The sequence below is a fragment of the Mustela putorius genome, unplaced genomic scaffold (genome assembly GCF_011764305.1).
Source record: "Mustela putorius furo isolate JIRA1106 unplaced genomic scaffold, ASM1176430v1.1 tig00000127_pilon_pilon_pilon, whole genome shotgun sequence".
Taxonomy (NCBI): domain Eukaryota; kingdom Metazoa; phylum Chordata; class Mammalia; order Carnivora; family Mustelidae; genus Mustela; species Mustela putorius.
The window spans coordinates 9,644,709-9,670,938 of NW_025421288.1; the positions used below are offsets into that span (position 1 = coordinate 9,644,709).

The 26,230-nt window shown below is 55.7% G+C and overlaps 1 protein-coding gene across 3 annotated transcripts; it reads left to right on the forward strand.

Annotated features, from left to right (window-relative positions):
* The first annotated feature begins 9,835 nt into the window (after positions 1-9,835).
* SLC22A11 (solute carrier family 22 member 11) lies at positions 9,836-25,443 on the forward strand. 3 transcript variants are annotated; one of them, XM_045064337.1, is made up of 11 exons: positions 9,836-9,956; positions 10,263-10,543; positions 11,786-11,889; positions 15,142-15,296; positions 15,401-15,569; positions 16,971-17,094; positions 18,027-18,142; positions 20,524-20,738; positions 21,809-21,917; positions 22,319-22,525; positions 23,939-25,443. In XM_045064337.1, the coding sequence occupies exons 1-11, from the start codon at positions 9,905-9,907 to the stop codon at positions 24,000-24,002; spliced, it is 1,596 nt and encodes a 531-aa protein (XP_044920272.1). In that variant the 5' UTR covers positions 9,836-9,904; the 3' UTR covers positions 24,003-25,443. The 3 variants fall into 3 exon arrangements, 2 of the variants coding, with proteins under 2 accessions (XP_044920272.1, XP_004770207.1); XR_006601732.1 differs by lacking the exon at positions 9,836-9,956 and having other exon boundaries at positions 9,973-10,543; positions 23,939-24,130; positions 24,256-25,443; XM_004770150.3 differs by lacking the exon at positions 9,836-9,956 and having other exon boundaries at positions 9,973-10,543.
* The last annotated feature ends 787 nt before the right edge of the window (positions 25,444-26,230 follow it).

Genomic DNA, 26,230 nt, shown 5'->3' on the forward strand with positions numbered 1-26,230 from the left:
TCTTTCAGCGCCGCCCCTCCTCCCGCCCCCCATTGGCCGAGGTGGGAGAATCTTCCTGTCCTTGCTAGTACATTCTTCTTAAAGCAAAGAGAGAGCCCGCAGGGCTCAGAGCCCTGGGCAGGCGGAGATCCAGGCAGAACTTCATAAGGTTCGGTTTCCGCAGGATGTGCTTTTACAGTTTCCTCTATCGGTGACAAGTGATGCTGATTTTCCAGTTATGCTAGTTGACATTCTGCGGAAGCTACATTATTTAGAAGTCGGTTGACTGGGAAAAAAGCATGAATTAAATAGCAATTCGAGTAAACAGAAGACATGACAGGAGCTGGAGTGACGTGTCGGTGACAGAAGTTTGGGATTCACTGCTCTGAGGCAAGACGATTGTCGCCTTCTGGGTCAGGAGCTCCTCCTGTTATGTCTTCTTGGGCTTCTCTTGCCTGGGACCTGGGCTCAGGGGGTTTTGGAAGCCAGAAACAACTCTTTCCGTATTAAACAGGTGCATGGCACTTTCTGGGGGCAGCAGGGAGGGGTGCTGACTGCTTTGCTCATATGAACCAGGAGATCCGTGCTGTTGTCCCTATATACAGGGGAGGCAACTGAGGCACGGTGAGGCTAGCCTGGGTTGGAACCCCGGTTGGCTGGCTCCAGAGTCTGTGCTGTGAGCTCGCACCGTGGGGCCGGCTTCCCAGTCTGGGTGCCCAGCAGCTCCATGGCAACGCTGCCATTTTGTCCCCATGTAGCCTTTTCAAATGTGTCTCTGGACAGAGGGTGCTCTGCAGAAAAGCCTCAAGTCTCTTGAGAGTACACTAGGGCTGCAGCATGGAGTGGGGGCCCCCGCATTCTGGGGACTGGGGGAAGGGAATAGTTCTCAGGTGCTTCCGGCCTCGTCCCCTGGTCAGGCAAGCCCACAGCCTTGAGTGGAGGTCATTCTCCTTCCAGGGCAGAGTTCGGGGAGAAATGCCACTAAAACAGGAGCCGGGTATCCTGGGCTCCCCTCTAGGAGCCTGGGAGCGGCCCCACCTGGCTCCTGAAGGGTCGCGGGAGGGTACAGGGTCTCTAGCCCTTACTTTATCTATCGTGTCCTTCCCAGCCTTGCCAGCTGGGGAGAGGGGGGAGCTCGTGTTCTTGGAATGTTTTCTGCTCCCAGATACCACCCAGGATGTGGGGACAGTAAGTGGGATTTTTGGAGGGGAAATAGAAGGGAGATTCTGGTAACAAAATCACAGAGAGGGGAAGCTCAGAGAAAGCCCAGAAGTCCCCGGGAGGGGAGCTGGGATAGCCTGTCCCTGGTCTCGGGCAGGCTCTAGATCTTCCCCCAGCTCCCGATGGTGGTCTGCCGGCCTTTGCAAGTAGCAGGAGGCCCCTTGCCCACAGAGAGCCCTGGAGGGCTGTGGTCAGTGATGCAAGGCCAGCACAGGACAGCTGACAGCGTGGCATCAGACCATCCCATGCGCCATGGGACCTCCTGTACTGGTCCAGAGCCTCAAAGCCTAGGCTGCAGGTCCCCTGAAAACAGAGTCCCCAGCCACTGGGGAGGCACATCCGTCTTTTGCATTCATGGGCCCTTGGCCTAAATCCCCTTCTCCTGGCTGCCTGAACTGTTTCCATCCAGAGTGTCAGCCCCCATCACGGGCCACCTGGTTTACTTCCAGATGAACACACAGCCACACCCCCCTCTCCCTTCATCCCTCGGGGCCCTCCCTGCCCACAAACTGGCCTTGGCCCTTGGCCTTGGGGCTGAGGAAGTGTGATGTGCCGAAAGGAAATCAGGTTGTGGATGAGCAATGATCCCTAATGAAATGTGAAACATCCAGGCTGCCAGGCCGCTTCCTCCAGCGCTGGTGACACCACGGTCCTTGTCAGCTTCACCCAGACAGCATGTGACAGCCCAGGGCCCAGAGCAGCCAGCCCGATGTGCTTTCATGCACTAGGTGGACCACACGGCTGGGTCCGGGGGAGGCAGCCTAGTGCTTGCTTCAGGGACCCTGGGTCTGAAACCTTCCAGCGGGACTGCACCCAGGCTGGGGGATCAGGGGGTTTCCCCTGCACCTGCAGGATTTCCCAGGTCCTCCCAAGCAGGGTCAGACACCTCTCTGATGCTCCCGTATCCCTGATCTTTAACATTTATTGCTGCCTTGACGTCGCATCAAACACCTACGGGTGTTAACTTTTACCATGTGCAAGTCATGGTCCAAACACTCTATGGAGCCTCAAAATGACCCACGAGACAGAAACTACCATTATAATTCCCATTTTACAGAGACAGAAACTGAGACCCGGAGAGGCGACGTCACTGAGCTGGTGAGAGGTAAAGCTGGAAGCAAGCCTGGACAGTCTGGCTCCAGAGCCCTGTGCCCTTGACCGTGGTGCCAGGCTTTCGGTCATGGCCGACCGACTCCTTCTTGTCTGAGCATCTGCTCTACTCACCTTTACAGCCGTAGTCATCGGCACAGGACCAGGTCCTCCGTGAAGACTGGTGCTTGAAATGATGGAGGGATGGATGAACGAAGGCCAGCGTCTCCTGTATGTTGCAAGAGTCATGGTGGGATCCTGTGCAGAAACTCGTTCCCATTCTCGAGGTTTAGACATCCCGCCAGGTCTCAGTCTGGGGCTTTCCCTGCCCATCTGTCCCGTGACCTTTATAGCGCGTACACATCCCTTTCTTACTTTGCCTTTTCTTAGCTTCTCAATCCACTTGGATTTGGGGAGGGGGAGAGAGAGACGAGTGCCCTGTCAGCCATCTGGAACCTCACGCCCCACCCCCCCCGTGCCCCAAGTGATGCCACTGGGCATGTTCCTTAAATCAGGCTCCTCAGCTGGGGAGGAAGGGGCTGAGTGGGTCCCAGCTGCAGCTGGGTTGAGTCGATGACGAGCCGATCTGGGATTTACCCGCTGCCAGGCGGAGGTGCTGCGTGTTGGGGAGGCTGGGGCGGGGGTGCAGTGAGGAACATGTCCCCAGGCATCTGTCTCTATGGCTTTCCACGCAAAGAGCACATTCTAGCCCGGCCTGGCGGGGACACATGTGCCATCACCCTCCTGCGTCATCCAGCTCCTTGCGCCATTGCCCGATGCGGCAGAGGACAGAAGTCAACGTGACACGGCACTCCATGATCACGCCTTCAGACGCCCTGTCCCTCTTTTATTCAGCAAACATTGACCAGGGGCCTCTGTGCGCAAACAGGGCTTGGGTGCTGGGGAGGTGAATGTAGATTCTGACTCAAGAGGTCTGGAGTGGGGCTGAGCTATCGCATATCTTTCTTTCTTTTTTTTTTTTTTTAAGAGTTTATTTATTTATTTGACAGAGAGAGAGATAGCATGAGAGGGAACACAAGCAGAGGGAGTAAGAGAGGGAGAAGCAGGCTTCCTGCTGAGGAGGGAGCCCCATGCAGAGCTCAATCCCAGGACCCTGGGATCCTGACCTGAGCTGAAGGCAGATGTTTAATGTCTGCATTTCCACAAGCGCCTGGATGCCCTGATGCTCTTAGTCCGTGGACCACACTCTGAGTAGCGAGTGAAGAGGGAAGCCACAGTTTCCTGCTACACACTTGCTTCTGGGCTGAGGGTGATGTGGGCACCCCACCGGGGTTCTGATGAAGGTGCTGTCTGCCCTACACCCAGTGTCAGAACGGAGCCTTGTTGGTGGGTCAGCCAGGCTGTGGGTCCCGACTGCCCAGCATCACACTGGCCCTTCGTGCCACCGCAGAGGGAAAGCACTGGGGTGCGGGTTTGCCTGGGTGGAGCAGCGCCCATCAGCTTCAGAGCTGGGGAAGGGGAGACCACTCTTCAGATCTGCAGGGGGGGGGCCCTCAGTCAGAGGGGGTCCTCGGATTTCAGAGTTTATAGTAACGTCCTGGTGAGTGCGGAGACCTGAGTGTGGAGTGAGTACACATGGCGGGGGGTGCCAGAACATTTGCTTATCTCCTGGCAAATAACTGCAGCGTTATGGCCACTGCCCTGATGCTTGACTCCTGCAGCTTCATTCCAGGTCAGGGTAGAGGCCCCTGGGCAGTGGCAGAGGCTCAGGACCAGGTCAGGTGCGGTCATCCTTGGAAGTAAGCCAGGAGACGCTTCCCCATCCACGGAGCTTCGAGGGCTTTCAAGACAGAAGACTGGCCCCCTGTTAATAGGCTTAAAGGTTAATCCAGCCTGTGACTGAGATAGGCTGGCTCTGCCAGGGGCCAGAGGCCAGGACCCCCAGAAGAGTTGCACATGAACACACCTATTCTGGACTCTGGAGAGACTGCCTAACGCGTCCCCGTGGGGCTGTGTCACGTCAGTTCACCAGCTCACGTTTATGGGACCACGCGGTTCTCACCACCCGCAGCTCAGGCTGGGTCCTGCACCGGGCAAGAGCCTCTCACTGGTTTTCTTCCTCACCCAAGTCCATCTCCACCCTGTGGCCGAGAAGATCTTTCAAAACCGGAAAGCTTGCTGTGTGCCCCCCTTCCTGGAGATGCTTGCTCATGCCCCCGGGCCCCAGTCCTCCTGTGGTCTTTCACGCCCTCCACATTCCTCCCTTCTCCACCCCTCCTTCCCAGGCTCAGAAACTTTGCCCATTTCCAGAACACTCATCTCATCTCCCCTGCTCTCTCCTCCGGCGAGGCCCCCATACCGTGAATATCTTCTGCTTTGTCCTGCTGTGTGTCGGGTCCAGCTGACATGGTGTGATCAGACCATGTTGTGACAATGTTTTTACATCGGTGCCCCCCTGGCTATGCCCCCTTGCTGACTCATCTTGGGTCCCCAGGGCCCAGCCCGGGGCCTGATCCCCAGTAGGCGTTTGATATGCTCTTGGGGAGCCGAAGTGAGGACAAATTCTCCCACCACCTTCAGGATCTGAGGCTGGATAGGCAAGAGGGAAATTGCTAGAAAACAACGTCAGGAACTAAGTGGGATGCCGAAACGTGTGTGTGGGTTTCCTAGGGCTGGGGGGACAAAGTACCACAAAACTACAACAGACGTTTATTCCATTCACGGCTCTGAAGGCCGAAGTTCAGAATCAAGGTGCCTCTCTGCAGAGCCATGCTCCCTCCAAGGATTCCAGCCGATAATCTTTGGTTTCTGGTAGCTCCTGGCAGTCCTTGGCTGTGACTACAGAACGTCGATTTCTGCTTTCGTCCTTATATGCACTCCTTTTCTCCTTGTACGTCTCCTCCGTGTGTCTTTTATAAGGACCCTTGTCATTCATTGGGTTTAGGACCCACCCAGATAACCCCGGGCATTCTCACCAATAGGTCTGGAGATCACGGTGTAGACATCAGGCTGCCCACATTGGAAAGGGCCAATGGACAAGGGCGAGGGTTGCAAGGGGACTCTGACAGACTTTCCAGGCCTTACAGTTCCTGCATTGATCAGAGCTCGGCCACGTGCCGGGGAGAATGAGACAGAACCCCTGACTCAAGGCATTCAGCAGCCCGGACCCACTTGAGGAAATAAAGCCCAAGTATGAGACTGTCTGATCAAAATCCTTCCTCCCAGAAAGTGCAAGCTTAGCCTACACCCTCTTCCGCTGTCTCCCCTCCTTCTCCCACAGCCTCCCCAAACCTTGTTAAACCACAGCGGTTTTTAGGGGTGTTTGGGTGGTTCAGTCTATCCTTCAGCTCAGGTCATGATCGGGGTCCTGGGATGGAACCCCACATTGGGAGTGGGGGGGAGGTTCCTGCTCAGCAGGCAGACTGCTTCTCCCTCTCTCTCTGTGCCTCCCTCCCACTCATTCTTTCTCTCTCTCAAATAAATAAATAAAATCTTTTTAAAAAAATCAAACCAAAAAACCCAACCCATAGCAGTTTATGGAACAACAATTCAAGTGGGCAGAGGAAGGAAGAAAAGCCCTCCCTTGTGTAAACTGAGGCAAGATGCCAGAGAACAAAGCCACATTATTTTCAATCGAGGGAAGGTAACATCAGTATCAAAACCTGCAAGGAAGGGAGGGGGAGGGGCAGAAGAATCACAGTCCAGCGTCCCGTGTAAAGATTCGTGAAAAACTCTAAGGAAGGGGCTCCTGGGTGGCTCAGTGGGTTAAGCCTCTGCCTTCAGCTCAGGTCATGATCTCAGGGTCCTGGGATCGAGCCCCACATGGGGCTCCCTGCTCAGCAGGGAGCCTGCTTCCCCCTCTCTATCTGCCTGCCTCTCTGCCTACTTGTGATCTCTGTCAAATAAATAAATAAAATCTTAAAAAAAAAAAACCTCTAAAGAAAACATTAACAAGCAGAATCCAGCAGCGCATTAAAGGAATAGCACAACTTGTCTCAGCATGTTCCCTCCTGGAATGAAAGGGTGGTTCGCCGTATTTTGGAAAATTCATTAATATGATTCAGGGAAGTCCATGAAGGTAATTCATCATATTCTTGAGTTTAATAAGAAGAGTCATACCGTGAACTTCATACGTGCTGCAAAGGCATGTGGTAGACTCAACAACCATTTTTTAAAGATTTTATTTTTTTTAAGTTTTACTAATTTAAATAATCTCTCCACCTAATGAGGGACTGGAACTCGTAACCGCTGGCATCAAGAGTCACATTTTCTACCGATCGAGTCAGCCAGGTGCCTCCTGGTCTGTCTTTTTCAAACAAGAATGGTTGTTGGGGCACCTGGGTGACTCAGTGGGTTAAAACCTCTGCCTTCGGCTCAGGTCACGATCCCAGGGTCCTGGGATCACGACCGCATCAGGCTCTCTGCTCAGTGGGGAGCCTGTTTCCCTTCCTCTCTCTCTGCCTGCCTCTCTGCCTACTTGTGACTTCTGTCTGTCAAATAAATAAAAATCTTAAAAAAAAAAAAAAAAGAATGGTTGTTGAGGGGCACCTGGTTGGCTCCATCAGTGGAGCCTGTGACTCTTGATTTCAGGGTTGTGAGTTCAAGCCTTGCACTGGGCAGAGAGATTACTTAAAATAAAATCTTTTTAAAATTTTTTATTTATTTATTTGGGGGAGGGTTTAGAGGTAGAGAGAAAGAGAGCCTTAAGCAGACTCCACATTGAGCGTGAGCCTGACATGGGGCTTGATCTCATAACCCTAAGATCATGACCCCAGCCCAAACCCAGAGTCAGCTGCTTAACTGACTGTACCACACAGGAGCCCCATAAATAAAATCTTTTAAAAAGAAAACCATAGAAGAATTCCTTTATCACCATGAAATGGAGAGGCTGTTTTAATAAAGTCAAATAAGAAAAGATTGAAAATTTGATGGCAAAAAAGAAATTTTACCAAAAAAAAAATACAGCACAGTAACAAAATCGAAAAACAGACTGGAAAAAATACTGGCAACTCTCACCACAGGCCAAGAGCCAACCTTCCTGATACCTAAGGACTTATAGAAATTGTATGGAAACCACAAACTGCAATCAAAAAGTTGTAATGGATGTGAAGAAGCAGTTCATAGAAAAAAGAAATGCAAATACATCTTAAAATATATTAAAAGTTGCTCAACCTCACTCATAAAAAAAAGGGGGGCAAAAGTCAGACTAATTAACAAGACACTCTGGAACTTGGCGCCTATGATCTGAGGCTGCCTGTGTCTCTCCCCTGCGCCCCTGGGCGCGCTCCACCTGGGAACCCTTGGACCCCCAGGATGCCCAGGCCAGAATGCCCCAGGGGCTGGGAATTCTGCAGTCCCGGGTATGACCAGCAGGTGGCGGCACAGCTGCACCAAGCCCTGCCCCCAAGCAGCCCCAGAAAAATCAAAAACCCAAATTTAAAAAATTCCTTGGCCTGAGAACCCACAGTCAGTTGGAGATTCCGGGAGCCTTCTGGCAAATCTGGGAGGTTTGACCTTCTGCTGTAAGCAAAGCCTAGGGGCGTCCATGACAAGCAAAGGGCAGGGGAGAAGAGAACATTTTTTACGCATATAGAAGAAGGAGATAGAGACCAGAATTCCAATTTTCCAAGTGAGGCCAGGGTGGGTCCCAGCCACCAGAATCACCTGGGGGCTTATTTGTAAATGAAAATTCTGGGGCCTCCCTTTGTGGAATGCCAGCACTCCTGTGGTTTCTGACCCCTGCTCAGGTTTGAGCCAGGCTGCCACCAACATGGGAACACCTCCTGGCATGGGCCAGAAATCAGGGGCCGGAGATGGGAGGCCTCAAAGTCACTGCCCCCCGGGGGCCAGGCCTTCCCTTGTGAAGATGCTATTTGCAAAAACATGGCATAAAGCCCAGTTCTTTCCATGTGAGATTCAGCCTTCGGGCTTCTGGACTAGGGCTGTGCCTAATCGGCCCCTCGCTCATGGCCTCCTGCTCTAATTTGGGTTGGTTTTCTCTACACCTCTCTCTATTCGCTATTTTAAAATTCACAAGGAGAGGCGCCTGGGTGGCTCAGTGGGTTAAGCGTCTGCCTTAGGCTTGAGTCATGATCTCAGGGTCCTGGGATCAAGTCCCATGTTGGGCTCCCCACCCAGCAGGGAGTCTGCTTCTTTCTCTCTCTCATAAACAAATAAGTAGAAATCAATAAAATAATATAACCTTAAAACTAAAGAAAATCTTAAATAAAATAAAACCATAAACAAATTAAGTAAATAAATAAAATCTTAAGAAATAAAATGAAATTCATAATGAATTCTTGCCCACAGAGCCAGCTTTGAAATCCAGGCCCAGACCCCACCCCTTGCTCCTCGGCCCCCTGGCTGGGTGTCACAGTGGCCGGATTCTCCAAGCCTCTGGGAAGTTCAGGGTCCAGATGCCTACCCGTACCTCACCCACACTTCCAGCACTTGTCAGACTTCTCTCCAGAACTGACTCAGCCCACTCTTCTCCTAGCCTGGGAGATGACTGCCGGCTCCCTGGCTGGCCCTAAGTCTGATGGCAATCCTGAACTCCAGCCTTTTGCTGGGATCTGGTCCATGACGGGCCAGAGGCCACATGGCAGCCGGCCAGGGGCCTCAGAGAGAGAGCTCTGGCTTTGGTGTCTTGTTCTAATCCCCACGCTGCTGTGTTACCTGGGGCAAGCTGCCTACCTTCTCTGAGCCTCAGTTTCCGTGTCTGGAGGAATTCGCACCAAGGGCTCGAGGGCTGCTATGAGGAGAGAAGGAGAGGGTCCGGACTGCACGGGCAGCCCAGAGCTGGACACAGCAAGCCCCCAGTGCCAGGAGCAGCTGCTACGAAGAGGCTCAGTCTAGGTGGCTGGCTTCACCCAGGGTGCAGGGTGACGGGGCTGCCTTCATCCCTCCTCAAGCCAGGCTGGGCTAGAGTTAGACCCTGGGTCAGGGAGGTATGGCTTCACTCACTTTCCTGGTCTGCACACCTGCTCAGCGCCAGGCCCAAGAGGGGCTTCAAATGGATGTCAAGGGATCACAGCCCTGCTTTCCACCTGGGAGAGCTTCCAGTCTAATAAACGCAACCTGGTACCTGGAAATAGAAGCTTCCCAAAATAGTGAGTCTGCAAGCTGGTCTCCCGGGCTGCCTGGCCGGAGGCGCGCAGTAAGGAGGGAATGAGCCCAGGCCTGGGTCCTCCTGGTGCTGGGATCCCACCTGCTTCCCTGCAGCCTGCGGGGGTGGGGGCAGCTACGGAGGACCCTGCCCAGTCCCCCACCTCTGTGCTGTAGCCAAATGGCCTGAATCTTCGTCCAGCACGGCTGAAACGCAAACCAACTATTTCCTGATTTAAAGAGCCACAGGAGAGGGACCTGAAAATTTCGTTTAGGAATGTGCGCAGGCCCCCAGCAGAGAGCTGCCAAAGCCTCCCTCAGTAGCTGCACCTGACTTTCCTGCCTGGGAGCTCACGGTGAAATTGAACTTTAACCAAGGTCACTGCCGGGTGCCACTTCCTCCACGACTGGAGCGCAGTAACATCACAGCTCAGTGCATCCTTTTTTTTTTTTCTTTTTCCACACCTGCTTGATCTTTTACTCTTGGTGCTGGTGAACCAGAGCGCCTCGGAGGCCCCAGGCAGCCTGGGGACGGTGAGCTTTGTCCCTGATGTCCCCTCTCCAGAGGGGTGGGGCACCCAAGCGTCATTCCCTGAAACAGGGTAAGGGGGAGTTTCTTCAAAGTATCTGGGGCGTCTCAGGACTGACTTGACTAACCGGTTGCGAGCCGGCTCTCCCAACCAGCTGCAGGCTAGCGAGGCCCGATTGCAAGGGTCCCGGCAGCTGCTAGAGGGTCGGATACTCGCGGGCTCCCTGACCTCTGGGACAGCTGCCCTGGCCACCTGCGGCTCTGCCCATGGCCTTCGCCGAGCTCCTGGAGCGAGCAGGGGGAGTGGGCCTCTTCCAGGCCCTGCAAGTTCTCACTCTCCTCCTTCCCTCCATCTTGGTGCCCTCGCAAATGCTCATAGAGAACTTCCTGGCCGCCGTCCCAGGCCACCGCTGCTGGGTCCGCATGCTGGACAATAGCTCCGAGGCCCCCGCAAACCTCAGCTCTAAGGACCTCCTGACCGTCTCCATCCCACCGGGCCTCCACCGTGAGCCACACCAGTGTCGCCGCTTCCGCCAACCACAGTGGCAGCTCCTGGACCCCAACGCCACGGCCACCAACTGGAGCGAGGCTGCCACGGAGCTGTGCGTGGACGGCTGGGTCTACGACCGCAGCACCTTCACCTCCACCATCGTGTCGGAAGTAAGGGCCTCCCCCCTGCCGACCCCACGGCTCTCTGACCCGGCTTCCCAGGGATGGCCGCCCACCCATGCCTGGAAGTTCCCAGCAGTGGTACTGAATTAGAGGCGACTTGCTCAACACATGCTGGCCCGGACCCTGATCCGAGGCCCGAGTTCCAGGATAAGCAGGAAGACTTAGAGGAATTTTAGAATTGGTCACCATTTAACCCTGCAGGAAAGGAACAGTGACAGGCACTGTTCTAGAGGCTCTTCCCCCTAGTCTCACTCCGAGCTCACGAGCAGGGGGCCTTGTGTGCGTCTGGGAAGGAACAAAGAGAAGCAGAGTGAGGGAGATAAGTTGGCCAGGACACACAGCTCACACACTCCAGCAGCGGCCTCAGCCCAGACAGACCATCAGGGGCCAGAAGCTGGGTCTCCATCACGGCCTGTCCTGCGGCTACCCAGGAGGAAAGCAGGTCCGGGGAGCAGGGCTGAGAGGCAAGTGGGGAAGGCCTCTCTGGAGGGGAGACTTGGATGAGACAAGGATGGTGCAGAGAGAGCCCAGTGGGGACAAGAGTCCAGGTCTGGGGTGCAGAAGGAGGTCCATTGTGTCTGGGCACAAGGAGTTAGGGGCCAGGCCACAATGCAAGGATCTGCTTGGCATTTTCCAGTGATCACTTTGCCCTGTGGGGACAGGGGGCTCCTGCTTCAGTGGCCCCGGCTAGAGAGGCCGAAACAGAGCGAAGCCATCAGGTTTTGGTGGAGGACTGCGTAGTGGGGCGTGTTGGGGCCATGGATGCGCGGACCCCGGCAGGAGCACTCAGAAATTACAGTCGCATGTACTTAGCCCTCTCTGCTCATCCCAGCGGCCCTGCCCCTGCGAGGGAAGCAGCTGCACCGCCCCCCTTCTGCATGAGAAACCGGGCTCAGCAGGTGCAGAAAACCCCGGGCTCCCCCAGCCAGCCGCAGGGTTAGAACTGCAGCCTGTGGTTCAGCCACCACGCTCCACTGCCCACCCCCGCGCACCCAGAGCGGCTGAGTCACGTGCGTGCCGTGCAGCTGGCTGGGAGGAGAGAGCGGAGCCCCCCAACCCCAGCACACCCAGTCCCGTCTCTAACGCCTGGCTCGAGGGACACCACCCCCAGGACCTAGGCTGACCAGGTGCTCCTGGCTGGGAACTCCCAACCTGGGTCTCCCTCTGCCGCCCAGGCCCCACTGTTCTGTGTCCCCTGAGCCCAGCTGCTGTGCCCTCCTTCTCTTCCAGTGGGACCTAGTATGTGACAACCAGGGCCTGAAGCCCATGGGCCAGTCCATCTACATGGCTGGGGTCCTGCTGGGGTCCATCTCTTGGGGCTTCCTCTCTGACCGGTGAGTACCTTCACTCCCCGCCGGCTTCTCCTTGACAGAATGAGCTCCACGGGGACAGAAGTACAGAAATGGACCATGAACATCCACATTCCTTGAGAGATGGGGCTCTCCGGGTCTAGACGAGAGTCCCAGGTCCCCAGGGAGCAGCCAAGAATGGCCAAGAATCCCATGCCAGATTAAGCTACATTGTGCGTGATCCCCTCAAACACCACACTCTCTCCTTTGGAGACACCAACCTTCCTAGGTACTCATTCTGTGCCGGGCGCTGCACAGCCCCCTCTTCCTCCTCCTCCTCCTTCTTCTAAAGGTTTTATTTATTTATTTCAGAGAGAGAGAGCGAGAGAGCGAGCGTGCACATGTGCGTGAGCTTGAGTGGGGGGTGGGGGGTGAAGGGCAGAGAGAGAGGGAGAAGCAGGCTCCAGGGCGCCTATGCTGAGCAGGGAGCTGGATGCGGGACTCAATCTCAGGACCCGGGATCATGACCTGAGCTGAAGGCAGACCCCTGACCTACAGAGCCACCCAGGTGCCCCCAGGACCTAGCCCCGTCCCTTCTCTTGGCCACTGCCCCCACCACCACCCCGACTTGAGGTTCCAGGTGGAGGAGCATTTGCCTCACATTTGCTAGGGCCAACGCTGGCCTCGTGACCCCCACCGCCAGCCCAACCCCTCGGCACCGGACTCCATCTGGGAAAACCGCCCCCCCCCCCGCCCATGGCACACCCCTAACCATGGGAGCCAGCCCTGGTCTCCTGCCCGCCCCTGCAGATCCAGCCCCAGGCCCCTCTTCTCCATACCTTCCCCTTGCCCAAGCCACCTGCCTCTCTGGCCTGGGGCAGGCCCTGGCCCCCTTGAGGGTCTCTTTCCTCCATTCGGAGTAACTTTGCGAAATCCTCTATGTGGATATGGTTGATGCCAGCCTGAGGTCCTCCAGGGCCATCGCACTGAGGACAGTTCCTGCTCCCCACCCCCTCCACCTCTGCTTGGCCCTTGGCTTCTCCCCCACACCCATGCAGGCCCTTACTGGGGCGCCCTGGACATCCTGGCTGCAGAGCTTGGAGGGGGCCCATGGTCAGTGGCTGGTGGCTGAGCCTCATTCTGAAGGTTGTTCCCCGGTCTCTTTGTGCCCGGTGCGCAGACCTCAGCCCTAGGCAGCCTTTTCCCACCACAGGCAGGAGGCCCCACCAGGGGCCTCGGGACCCCCGCCCTGTCCTCCGGCACCATGAGTCCCCTAATCGTGCCTTCTGTCCTTGCTCGCTGCACCTACTCTAACAGTGCTCACTCACTGGTCAATCGGGGGCGTCCCCCGGGGACATAGCTCCCAGAAGGCAGGGGCACGGCATCCCCAGGTCCCCAGCGTCCAGCACGTGGCAGGCACCCAATCCTTATTCAGTGAACACACGAACAGCTTCCCGCCTTTGCCACACCCTGTGGGCTCTGGGTCTGGCCCGTGGGTTCCCTCCCCACCTTTCTTTCCCTGGTTCCCTAGAAGGCGGGTGTGCTGCTTCCCATGTCTCCTCTTCCTGTTCTGGGGACCTGGCTCTGTCCGAGGGTCTGTTGTGGGTTAATCACATGAAGGACATCAATCACAGACAGACCTTGGGCCGGGCGGGGCGTGGTGTGGGCTCCTCCTGTTGAGGCTCTGCTACCATCATCATCATCGGTGGGCCTTATTTAATCCTGAGCATGGTGGGGGGCCCGAGCAGCAGGGAAGGACGTGGTCCAGGTGGCACTTTCAGAGGACAGCTGCCATGCAGCTCTGGCTCCTTCCCCTGGGGCTGTCCATGCTGGAAGCCAAATCACCATCAGTCTGCAGCCTACCCAGGGAGCCTGGCGTCGGGGCCCGGTGTCGGCATCCAGCCCTCGCCCTGGGTCTGGGCCACATGTCCTTGTTCCTGGGCAGTGCTCAGACAGGCAGGCCAACCATCGCCCGAATCTCTCCCATTGGACCGACGCATGCTTTGGCCAAGGGCAGGCCATGGTTCGGGCTAAGCCAGCCTTGGGGCTGGAGCAGCACGGTGGGTATGCTGGTAGATGTCCGAGGGCCCGACACGGGTGGTCTCACGGGAGCTCTGGTCCATGTGCTGGCCGGTTTGCCCAAGGCCATGTGCGCTCCACCCCCGGGCGCGCCGCCTCCTTGCTCGGCATCACGGTTTTCACGGCTCTGTAAGGCCGTCATCACACACCCCCCCATTGCACAGACAGGGGAACTGTGGCTCGGAGACACTGAGTCCTGTGCCCAAGGTCACCCAGGCAGGACATAGCTGGGCTCAAAACCCAGGCTTCTGATGCCTAGAGCCCATCTTTGTTTGGTTTTTATTTAAATTCCATTTGGTTAACATGCATTGTACTATGAGTCTCAGGTATACAAAACAGTGATTCAATCAAAGCCCGTTCTTTTTTTTTTTTTTTTTAAGATTTTATTTATTTATTTGAGGGGCGCCTGAGCGGCTCAGTGGGTTACTCCCCTGCCTTCAGCTCAAGTCATGATCTCAGGGTCCTGGGATTGAGCCCTACATTGGGCTCTCTGCTCAGCAGGGAGCTTGCTTCCCCCTCTCTCTCTCTGCCTGCTTCTCTGCCTACTTGTGATCTCCCTCTCTGTCAAATAAATAAAAAAATAAAATCTTAAAAAAAAAAAAAGATTTGGGGCACCTGAGTGGCTCAGTGGGTTAAAGCCTCTGCCTTCAGCTCAGGTCATGATCCCGGGGTCCTAGGATCAAGCCCTGCATGGGGCTCTCTGCTCAGTGGGGAGCCTGCTTCTGCCTCTCTCTCTGCCTGCCTCTCTGCCTACTTGTGATCTGTCAAATAAATAAATTTTCTTAAAAATTATTTATTTATTTGAGAGAGAGAGTGAGTGAGTCAGAGAGAGAGCACAAGCCAGGGAGAGAGGGAGAGAGAGAAGGAGACTCCCACGGAGCAGGGAGCCCAATGCGGGGCTCGATCCCAGGACGCTGAGATCATGACCTGAGCTGAAGGCAGATACTTAACCGACTGAGCCACCCGGGTGCCCAGAGCCCATACTTCACCCTGAGGTGATGTTGGCCCTGAAATCCAAGCATTTGCCATTTTTATAACAGGCAGACTCGGAGTCTGCTCCTGGGAGATCCGCGGTGGGGAGCAGGTGCTGTCCGTACCGAGGGGCCCCAACAGGTGCCCCACCCTCTCGAACCCTCCTTTCCCTTGAAGCACCTACCCCCAGGCCCAAGTCCCCAGCGCCCCTCTCCAGGCCCCCACGGTGCTTGTGTTCCAATCCAGGTTCGGGCGGAAGCCGGTGCTGAGCTGGTGCTGCCTGCAGGTGGCTTTGGCCAACACTGGCACCATCTTCGCTTCCAATTTCCTCATCTACTGTGGCCTCCGGTTCCTGAGCGCTTTTGGAGCGGCCGGCATCATCATGATCCCGGCGACGCTCAGTGAGTCCCTCCCTCGGCAATACGTGCCATGATGGGGGAGGGGGAGGGGACAGGGACCGAGACCACCAAGTGGGCCTTACCTGCCTGTCTGCATCACGTTTCAGTGGTGGAGTGGACCACAACCCGCAGGAGGGCCGTCACCGTAACAGTGCTGGGGTGCTCCTATAGCCTGGGCCAGATGGCTCTGGGGGCCTTGGCCTTCACCTTGCGGGACTGGCGGGCTCTCCAGACAGCCGTATCGATGCCTTTCTTTGCCGTCTTCCTGATCTCCTGGTTGGTACAGTGTGAGACCTTTGCCCTTGGGGAGGACGTCACTCACTAGGAGGGAGACCGGGAGGGCCAGGGTGCCCCTCAACCCCACCGCCCTGACCGGGCATGGATCCAAGGGGCTGAGAGCCACGGAGGACAAGGATGTGTGCGGTGCCCCTGCTCAGGAGAAACATCTCGGGGTTCAGAGTTCCGGGGTGGGCATTTTAGCCCGAGGTATGAGGCTCCCATCCGGCCAGCCGGCCCCCAGGTCTTCCCTTTCTCAGCCCCAGCTGCCCCCGCCGGCCGGACCCCTTCCTTCGCGTCACTGGCCCGACCGCCTGCAGGTACCTGGGTCAGTGCAGACTGGCGCTGGGTATGGAAAGAGACAATTACTACGGTTATTTGCCGTAGCATGCCCTGAGATCTGGAAACACGTGCTTGGGTGAGGGAGAGGGAAACAGACACAAACTCATAACCTCAACCGTTCTGTCGTGTCTGTGCACCGGGGCTGAGTACACCTGCACCCCGTAAGTCTGCTGTGCGGTACGGAGAGTAGCAAGGACTCATTCATTCCTTCTCCAGCATTTACTGCCCCGTGCCAGACGCAGTTTTAGGTCATGGGGACACATCAGCAAAGAAAACAGATCAAAAGCCACTGACTACGCAGAGTTTTGGCACAGCAACAGAATCAGTGAGCAAGGTGGAGGACATCCCATAAACACACTTAATCGGCCCTTCTGGTCACCTGTGTGGGGTGCATTCCAGATGCTGTTGGTCATACCAGATGTGTGTTCACTTCTTCTCACGAGGAAGGTGATACAATGACCGCCATTTTCAGGTGAGGGACTGAGGCCCAGAGAGGTTCAGTGACTTGCCCCAGGCCACACAGCTGGTAAGCACCAGAGGCAGGATTTGAACCCAGGCAGGCTGGCTCTTTGAACCACTGCACTTCCCTGCAAACAGGGCTGAGCCCTCCAGGCTGGGTAAACGCCAGACCTTTTCACCCAGGAGATGACTCTCCCTGCCGTTTCCCTGAGGCTGGGAGGAAGCAGGCTACTTTTATAGAACCACTCAGTTCTGGCTGGGGATGTAGTACACTGTGCACTGTCACAGAAACGGGCTCCGCATCGCCATAGACCCAGGCAGCCCGTGCACTGGCCACACGTGAGTCCCTGACTGCTGGGAAGCCAGATGGGGTGGCACAGGGCAGCCAGGCATGGGGACCTACCTTTTCTCTCGAGCCGTGGGGGCCTGCCAGTCTCCTGCCCTGGCACCAGCAGTGCCGAGGGGACAGCAGCTGGCTGCCATTTCTCTCCCGCTGCTGCTGGGGGAGCGGCTGCCCGCATCCCCCTCCCAACCTGGCGAGGAGGGCCCAGGATCCTGGAAGAGTGCAGGGGCCCAGGTAAGCATGTGGGTCTTTACCAGGTGGCTGCCGGAGTCTGCCCGCTGGCTGATTATCACGGGCAAACCAGAACGAGCACTCCAGGAGCTCAGAAAAGTGGCCAGGATAAACGGCCACAAGGAAGCTACCAAGTCACTGACCGTCGAGGTGAGAGCCCCTGTTTGTGACATGTGGGACATAGCAGGGAGACAACAGCCACAGATGCCTTATCGCCGCCAACTTCAACACTGCCCACTCTGGCGACAGAAGTGACACTCTTCCCCCAGCTGGCTTGTCAGGGGCTTTCAACCACGTGCATTGCATAGTGACCTCACGGGGCTTCTCGGTGTTTTGGGGGGAAACTGGATGTGCTGCTTGGGTGGCGATTCTTTCAAGAAGCAGGTGTGGGAGGATGTGCAGTAGAAACAAGAAAACTCAGTCTGGGGTTGGGAGGATCAGGGAAGGCTTCCAGGAGGAGGTGAGCTGACCAAGAGTGAGCTGAACACAGGGTGGGGCCCAGAGGTGCAGGAAGAATCTGAATGGGCACTTGTGTACAGTGAGGAGCCCGTGTGGCTGGGGTACGAGGCAGACCCTGGTGCCAGCCATGAGGGGCAAGGCGGGTGGTCGGGTTTGCCTAGGAGCTGCCGAGGGTAGCACGTAGCCCGCAGCTAAGAGAGTCAGAGCTGGGACACAAGACTGACTCCCTGTGTGCAGAAGGGAGCTCTGCCGGGGGTGGGAGGCCAGCTGCAGTGGGGGGCCAGAGAGATCTTTCTTTCTTTCTTTTTTTAATTTACTTGAGAGGCAGACTTCACAAGTAGGCTGAGAGGCAGGCAGAAAGAGGAGGAAGCAGGCTTCCCGCTGAGCAGAGAGCCTGATATGGGGCTTGATCCCAGGACCCTGGGATCATGACCTGAGCCAAAGGCAGATCTCCCACAGAGAGAGATCTTTCTGTTTCCGTGTCCCTGCTCCCACCCCCAGGCTTTCCAGTTTCCAGGCTGGGCTCCTCCCATCACTCTGCCCACCTGGGCACCATTCCCTGGCCTGGGGGCAGGGCAGGGCCAATGCCCCCCCCCCCCCACTGTGTCCTGTTCTCACCGCAGGTGCTCACAGCCAGCATGGAGGAGGAGGTGGCTTCTGTGAAGGCCCGCAGGTCGGTGCTGGACCTGTTTCTCGTGCCCACGCTCCGCTGGAGAAGCTGCTGTATGTTCCTGGTGAGGTACGCGCCCTGGTCATCCCTCCCAGGGCCAGGGCTGAGTGGGGAGCCTGGCGGCATCCGTGGGGCCACCTGATGGTCAGTGGAGGCCGGTGGCCAGGGCCATGTAAGTGGTCACCCAAGGCAGAACAAAAGACATAGAAGTTTATTGAATTCGCTGCAAGGGAGCGGCAGGCAGGACAGCAGAGGAGACACTGAGTGCCAGGTGGCAGTGGTGCGGGTGGTGGGGTTGGGGAGGGTACGGGACTGTAGTTATGGGGGAGGGGAAGAGGTAGGGAACGAGTGGAATGTTCCTTTCTTGCTAACAGTGCCCAGTTGCAAGCAGCCAACAGGTCAGCGAGTGGCTGTTTTGAGGTGGGTCCCAATGGATCTGTTTGCTTTTATCCGGGTGGTCTTGCTGTTGGCCCTTGTGCTTTCCTGGGGCTTCAATTGCTCAAGTTTGTCGCTTAAAAAACGGCCTAGGTCATTTCCAGGGTGGGGATGGGGGACAGCTCCTGCACGGCCTCCTCGAGAAACACCTTTCTGTTCCGGGGAGGCAGCTCCCCCAGGAGGCAGGAGTCCCAGCCAGCACTGGGGAGGGGCTATGGGGGCTCCTTTGGGAAACCAGTTGAAGGGCAGGGACAGGGGCACGGTGAAGCCCAGACTGGAGGTGAGTCTATGCCCCTAGAGCTTGGGGAACCCAAGTTCACTACACCCCCCACCCTTGGGACAGCAGGGCCCAGCCGGGCAGGTAACTCACCCAAGATGACAGAACAGTCATTTGAACCTCGGCTGAGCCCCCTCCTTGCCCACTGCAGCACCCCCAGGTCCCACATTGAGCACGGACTCCCCAGCAGGCCCCTTCTTAGCACCCCGACAGGCACCTGGGAGCAGGAGAAGGCTCCTAATAAAACAAATTCAGTTCAAGGGACTTGCAGGGACCATAATGACAAGTGAGGGTCAGGTCTGATGGAGACAGGATCTTGAAACTAAAGATCAGGAAAACGTTTTATTTTCTGCTATATTTAACCACATATGGATTCCAATGGCAAATATTTGCTACACCTTAGAGAATGGATCAAATGCTTTTTATTTTTTTTGCCCTGGCTTACGTTTTTTCTGACAAATGAAAAGGAGTGCTTGGTGCCCGGAAAGTGGAGGGGGCCATTCTTTCAAAACCTTCAAGGCTTCCTCAGCTCTCCCAGGAGCTCCTCTGCATCCTTTGTTATTCAGATCACAGGCTGGGAAGCTGCTAACCTGGTGGGTTTCTGGGCTTCTACCATTAACCCCTTTGGCTGCTTTGAGTGGAGCTGAGCCCCTCCCCCACGGGGCTTCCACAAACTTCGAGAAAAGCCAGGGACTGCAGCTTTATTTAGTCTACAGCTGGTATCTTGCTGTCTGGCTGAGTGCTACACTCCGGGGTGTGGCCCAAGGGGAGTGTCCATGAAGCCAGGCTGGGGACTGATTTGAAAAGTGGTAGCAAATAATTTCACAACATGGCCATCACTGGACCCAGATTTAATCTCCAAACTACGGAAATCCCGCTACTCTAGGTTCAGCTTTGGCTACTGGGGAGCCTGGGGGGTCTGTGGCAGGGCAGTCTGCCCCGTGTCCACTCTCTACCCCTCCCCCCTGCCCACCTTCCTGCCAGCAGACTTGGGGTGCAGGTCAGTAAGCAGGAAGTTCATTGCAGGGGGCTCTTGGGATCCCTTCCTGTGGATGGGTGGGGAGGCTAGGGCAGGGCAGGGGAGCTGAGGAGAGAAGCAAGCAGATGGGGCAGGGGAGCTGTCCCAGGGGTACGGGCACTGCAGCACCCCCCACAAGCCCATGGAGGGCTCAAGGAGCAGGGGTGATCCTTTTGAGCCGTCCCTCTGGCCTATGTCATGGGATGATCTCCCCAGCTAAGAGGTACATTCCCAGAGACTGGGAAAGTATCTTTCTTTTGGGACAACACAGCCCACCTCATTCTACGATGAACCCATCTTTCAGGATAAAGAAACTGGTATCCAGGGAAGGGCAGAGACTCGCCCAGGTTCATGACCACTAGAGCTGCGCCAGGTAATGGTTCTGGCCGCGACTGGAAGCAAAGCCAGAGAATGCTAGAGCCAGACTTGGAGCTCGGCTTGACCCACAGAGCCTCATCAGCCTGGAGAGTTATGTGTCCCCGCTGGCTGGTGGTCGACTGGTGGCCACGAGCCTGAGAGGTGACTGCCTAAGGCAGAATGAATGAAGCCTACCCTGTCTCTCCTGGGTCAGTCCCACTCTCGAGAGACTGTCCGACATCCAAAAGGCTTTGTGGGGTCCGGTAGTGACCTGCTCAGGACAGCCTGTGTCCCTGGGGACAGCCCAGGTGTGTGCCCTCTCCTTCGTGTGGCAGGGATCTGATTTCTGGCTTTGCCCTGCAGTTTCTCCCAAATGATCTCCTATTATGGGCTGGTCCTCGACCTGCAAAACCTGGGGAGTGACATCTTCCTCCTCCAGGTCCTCTTTGGAGCTGTGGACTTACTGGGCCGGGCCACCACCACTTTCCTGCTCAGCTTTCTGGGTCACCGCATGACGCTGGCCAGCTTCCAGGCCATGGCTGGCCTCTCCATCCTGGCCAACATCTTCGTCCCACAAGGTGAGGCAGGGCGGGGTCGACCTGAGGGGGCTGAGCGGCTGAGAGCCTGGTGTACTGGCCTCCTGGGGTCCTTCCCCTCTCCTGCCACCTAGCCCAGCACCCCTGCAGCCCTGTGTGCAAGCTGCACCCAAGCCTACACCTGCCACATCACCTCAGGCTTCGAATCCCCCCATCGGTCCCCCACCAACCCCCTAAGGCAACCAAGGTCCAGAGAGGTGAAGCCTCAGGTGTCTCAGCCAGCCAGTGACCAGTCCAGGGCTGGGATCAGACTTCAAGCCCGAGGCTGGTCCCAAGGTGGGAGGAGGGGCTGGGGAAGCTGCTGGACGCTCTAGGTTGCTTGAAGTGAGGCAGGAACACCAAGCCTGGGAAGCTGGGGTGTGCAGATTGCTGGCGAGGGCCCCTGGGCCCCTGTCTTACTCTTTTCTTTCTGAATGAAACTCTAATGCCCCGAAAACCCTCTCAGTCTCCATTTATGGCTCAAAGCAGGGCGGCGGGTCGAAGGGCGGGGATCCCAAGTTCTGGGCCAAGAGCCAAACGGGGAGGGAGGCAGAGGGACCACCTCCCATACAAGGCAGTGCTTGGGGAAAATTTGCCGCGACAGGTGTGTGACAGTTCAGGAGACTCGTCATTACAATGTGTGGGAGGGAAAGCTAAGGCGAGGCTTGGCTTTCTAGCTGGGGCTCCCCACGAAAGCCAGCGGCGGGACCAGCGTTCCCACGAGCAGACCAAGGGCAGTGTGGAGGACCTGTCATGACCCTCTCCTTCACAGAAGAGCCATACCCAGGTCCCAAAGAGACTTGCCCCAGGGACACTGGAGGGAGAAGTTCCGAGAGCCAACCTTGCCTGCCCCAGGCTCGCCCACCCCAGGCTGGGCTGGGTTCTGGCCCTGCCCCCCCACCTCCAGCCCCCCAACTGTGATGTCATTCTGCACCCACATCCCTGTCCACCCTGGGCAGCCTGGCACCAAGTCAGCACCGTGGGGCCCCTGGGCACAGTCAAGGGCAGGGGCGCTCCGGGCTGACTGGGGACCCCACAGGCAGACCCCACTGTCCCCATCTTCCTCTGCCCAGATTTGCAGACCGTGCGCGTGGTCTTCGCCGTGCTGGGAAAGGGATGCTTTGGCATAAGCTTAACCTCCATCAGTGTCTACAAGCCCGAGCTCTACCCAACTACACTGCGGTAGGCTGAGCGGCGCACTGCACCCGGGAGGGGCGGCCAGACCCCGGGGTGCATGAGAAAAGGGTGTCCCTGGAAAGGCCAGCAGGGGAAGGGCAGAGAGGGGCTGGGCATCCAGGAACAGCACAGCAGACCAGGGAGAATGGGGTGGGTCCTTGAGAGTCCGTGAAGGACTCTGGATTGGATGTTCTCGGAAGCAGAGGGTGGGAAAATCTAGGAGGGCTCCGTGGAGGAGGTAGTGTCAGGAGACTCTGAGGAGTAGAGCTCCTTCAACCCCGCTTTCCCTCCCCTGGCACATCCTGGCCTAGCCAAATGCCTCCCCCTCCTCTCCACCCACCCAGTAAAGCCTCCTTCTTGAAAGTGGCAGCGGTGACGAAGGTCTGGGCCCTCCTCTCCACCCACAGGATGACAGCAGACGGCTTCCTGCAGTCGGTAGGTCGTCTAGGGGCTGTGATGGGCCCCCTAGTCAGGATGACTCGCCAGGCCGTGCCCCTGCTGGCCCCCGTCTCCTACGGTGTCACCCCCATCGTGTCCAGCCTCATCCTCCTGTTTTTCCTCCCGGAGACCCGGGGACTCCCACTTCCTGATACCATCCAGGACCTGGAGAACCTGTGAGTGATCCTTGGCCACCCTGGGAGTAGGGCTGGGCTTCCAGGAGGTAGCTGGGCAGGGCTGTGGATGTGGGGGACGGGACAGGAGAGCCCAAGGATCCGGGAGAAGTGCTAGACAAAGAGGCTGGAGCTGGGCTGGTCATCGAGATGACACCAGCCGCCTGAGTTTTCCAAGAGCCGACAGCATCCCCGGTGCCTCGGGGCAGCGACCCAGTGGGCATCACGGTTTGCATCTGAAACCACGTAATCACAGCCACAACACAGCCAGGAAGAGACTATTTCCAACCCTGTTTACTAGAGGCTCAGAGAGATGAAGGGACAATTCAAGGTCTCCCAGGTAGAAAGCGCTCGTCCCTTGGGCAGGGAAATTCAAAGGCTACGAACCAGGCTCTGCAGCCAGACTCTTCTGGGACTGAATCCCTCCTCCCCCGCCGCGCACGCGCACTGACCTCCCTCACCGCACTCACCCACGAGGCTGGAGCCTGACCCTGACCGCCCTAGTTCAGTCTTCCTCAAGGAATCCCAGGCCCAGAGGGATCAAGAGCTCAGTTTCTGGAACACACTCTGCTACCCTCACGCCATCCTTTGAGAGAACAGAAACGAGGGAACATTCCTCAAGTTTATCTTGTGGCCTGAATCACCACGATGCTTCCGCTTCCTCATTTGTAAAATGGGTTTAAAACAAAACGGAACAAAATGTCCACCCAAGCTCAAAGACCACTTTTTGAGTTAAAGTTATTCTATTAAAGCACCGAGAACAGTGATGGGCCCACAGCGCAGGCCCCAGGCTGCTGTGTCCTGGGTGAAGGTGGTCGTGCAGCGGCAACAGGCCGCTGAGAGGGAACCGAGGTCATGCTAATGGCTGGGGGTTGAGCATCCCACTCCTGACTTGGGCTCCAGTCATGATCTCAGGGTCCTGGTGAGCCCCGCATCGGGCTCTCCACGCCCAAGTGGGTGTCGGCTCATCCTTCTCCCCTCTACTCCTCCTGGTTCTTTCTTCCTCTCTCAAATAAATAAATAAATAAAACCTTTTAAAAAATAGTAATACCAACAGCTGGTTCTCAGGGGGCCCTTCCTGTGTCAGGAGAGCATCTCATTTAATCCCAACAACCCCACAAAGTGCTGTTGGGGTCAGTTTCATGGCCAAGGAAATGAAGACACAGAGAGGTCACGTAACTTACCCAAGGATGCTCAGCTCAGAAGCAGGGAAGACGGGACTTAACCTACTCTTTCACTTTTTTGAGCACCTACTGTGTTTCCAGGCACTATCTTGTGCTTTGGGGACATGGCGGGAAATCCATCCCTAATCCCATGGAGTTTACCTGCTCATAGACTCCATCCCCCAGTTCCTCCCTCCAAGCCCTCCAGCCATCTCACCGCACAACGCCACTCTCTGTCTTTTGATTATTCTAGGAAATCGGCAGCAGCCAAGGGCAAGCGGCAAGAGGTGGTCATTACAGAGAGTACCTGGTTCTAGAAATTCTGCCTGCATGGAGCCCCTTTGGCTGAAGATCCCCATGAAGGGAATTACCTCTTCTCCAGTGGAGGAAGGAGGCAATTTGGAGAAACCCGAGGGCCTGGCGTGGCTGGGGTCAGGCGGCCGGGGTGAGAGGCAGCATTGAGGCTGAGGGCTGCTTTCCCACTCACTTCTGTCCCCCACCTCCCCACCCAACCTCAGCTCTGCAGAGTCCGGCCGGTTCATAAGATGGGTTCTGTCCCCTCCTCGCCAGGCTCCCATCTTCATACCTTCACTCAAAACTCCAGACTCGCTTCACTGAACTGGAAGGAAGCTGCAGATTTCTCACCTCCGGGCTCCCAGAGGGGATCCTAGGACACAAACGGAAAGATCTGGACAGACCGGAGTCCCAGCCCCTCCCTCACCATCTGCAGAGTCCTCATCTGTAAAATGGAAATAATCACAGAACCTACTGGGGTGTGTGTGTGTGTGTGTGTATGTGTGACAGGATTAACAGATCTTAGCACAAATCACAGTCCAACACGTAGAACCTGCTGCCTTTGCAGCCCATGGGAACAGCAGGAACTACCGGGGGCCATGAGAGGCATTACAAAGCCTGCAGAGTGACCGCTGGTTCCTGAGGGAGGATGTGACTGGTGTATCTGAGGAATCCCACCCATTGACAGGGGACTGAGGCCCCCTCCTCAGGAATAACAGGAATGGCCCCTGGTTGCCTGATGAGAAGTGCTGTTGTCTATGGGACCATATCTACAGGAGCAGGTGGGGCAGGAGTGGGGTTCAGCCATTTGAGACCCTCCTGGTTTCCCTTACATGTCAAGGGAACACATCACACTGGGTCTTCATTTGAGTTCTTACATCACAGGGGCCCCCTTGGTGTCTAACTCAAGGGGTCACCTTTGCCTAATTCACACAAAACCCCTCCTCCCTGTGCTGGTAGCAGCCCTTGTTGATAGAACTGGGGGATCATGGAGGCTGACCACCTACTTTAGAGGTAAGAAAAGTAAAGCTCAAAGAGGTGGAGGGATACGCTTGGAGTCACATGGCTGAGCCCTGGCCAGGTGGCCAGGCTCCCAGTCCAGAGCTCCTTCCCACACATCAAGCTCCTCACCTTCACCTCCAGCCCCGCCCCCCCAGGCCTGACACCCACATCTGTGTCACAGAGTTACTCCTACAACCTTCCCAGAAGAGCCAGACCCTCTAGACACCTGCCCACTCTCCTTGGATGACTCAGAAGCCTCAAGCCACAGGCTTCCCATCGCATGCACACCCATTTTCCCCCATCAAATCCAATGCATGGCAGGCCAATCAAACACAATTCAAATAAAATCCCCTATCTGCTTAACACCCTCTGGGGCCTCATGATAAAGATCACACCTCCCCCCACCAACAGGCTTCCGTGGGTCTCTAGCCTTGCTTCACATGTAATAAAGGTTTTTAAGAATTCAAGTCATATAAAGTATGTTCTTGGATCGTCATGGAGAGAAATTGGAAATCAGTAGCAGAGAGGTATCGGGGAAACTCCTTCATACTAAACAACACACTTCTAAATAACCCCTGGACCAAAAGAAGCCATCACAAAGGTAATTAGAAAATATTTTGAATTGAATGAAAATTTTTTTTAAAAATGACATATCAGAGTTTGTGGGATGAAACTAGAGAAGTGATTCAAGGGAAATTTATTTCAATTTTAGTATATGTGCTGCCGAAGCGAGCACAAGGGAAATTTATTTCATTAAGTGATTACATTAGAAAGGAAGAAAGTCTCAAATCCAATATCTCAGCTTTCACCTTTAGAAATTATAAAAAGAAGAGCGAATTTAAACTGAAGTAAGTAGAAAAGGAAATAATAAACAGAAGTCAGAAAAATAGAAAATGATCGAGAACATCAATGAAACCTGAGGCTGGTTTTTTGAGAAGTCCATAAAATTTATAAATCTCTAGATGTATTGCTCAGGGGAAAAAAAAAAAAAACCCACAAAGGAACACATTATCAATATTGGGAGTAAAGAAGAAGCATCACTACCAATCCTACAGACATTAAAATGGTAAGGAAATATTATGAGCAACATTTTACCAACAAATTTGACAACTTAGATGAAATTAACAAGTTTCCTGAAGGATATGAACTAGCAAAGCTTCCATAAGGAAAAATAGATAACATTATTGGCCCCATTTCTATGAAAGAAATTGAAGTTGTGGTTTAAAACCTTCCCATAGAGGAAATTCCA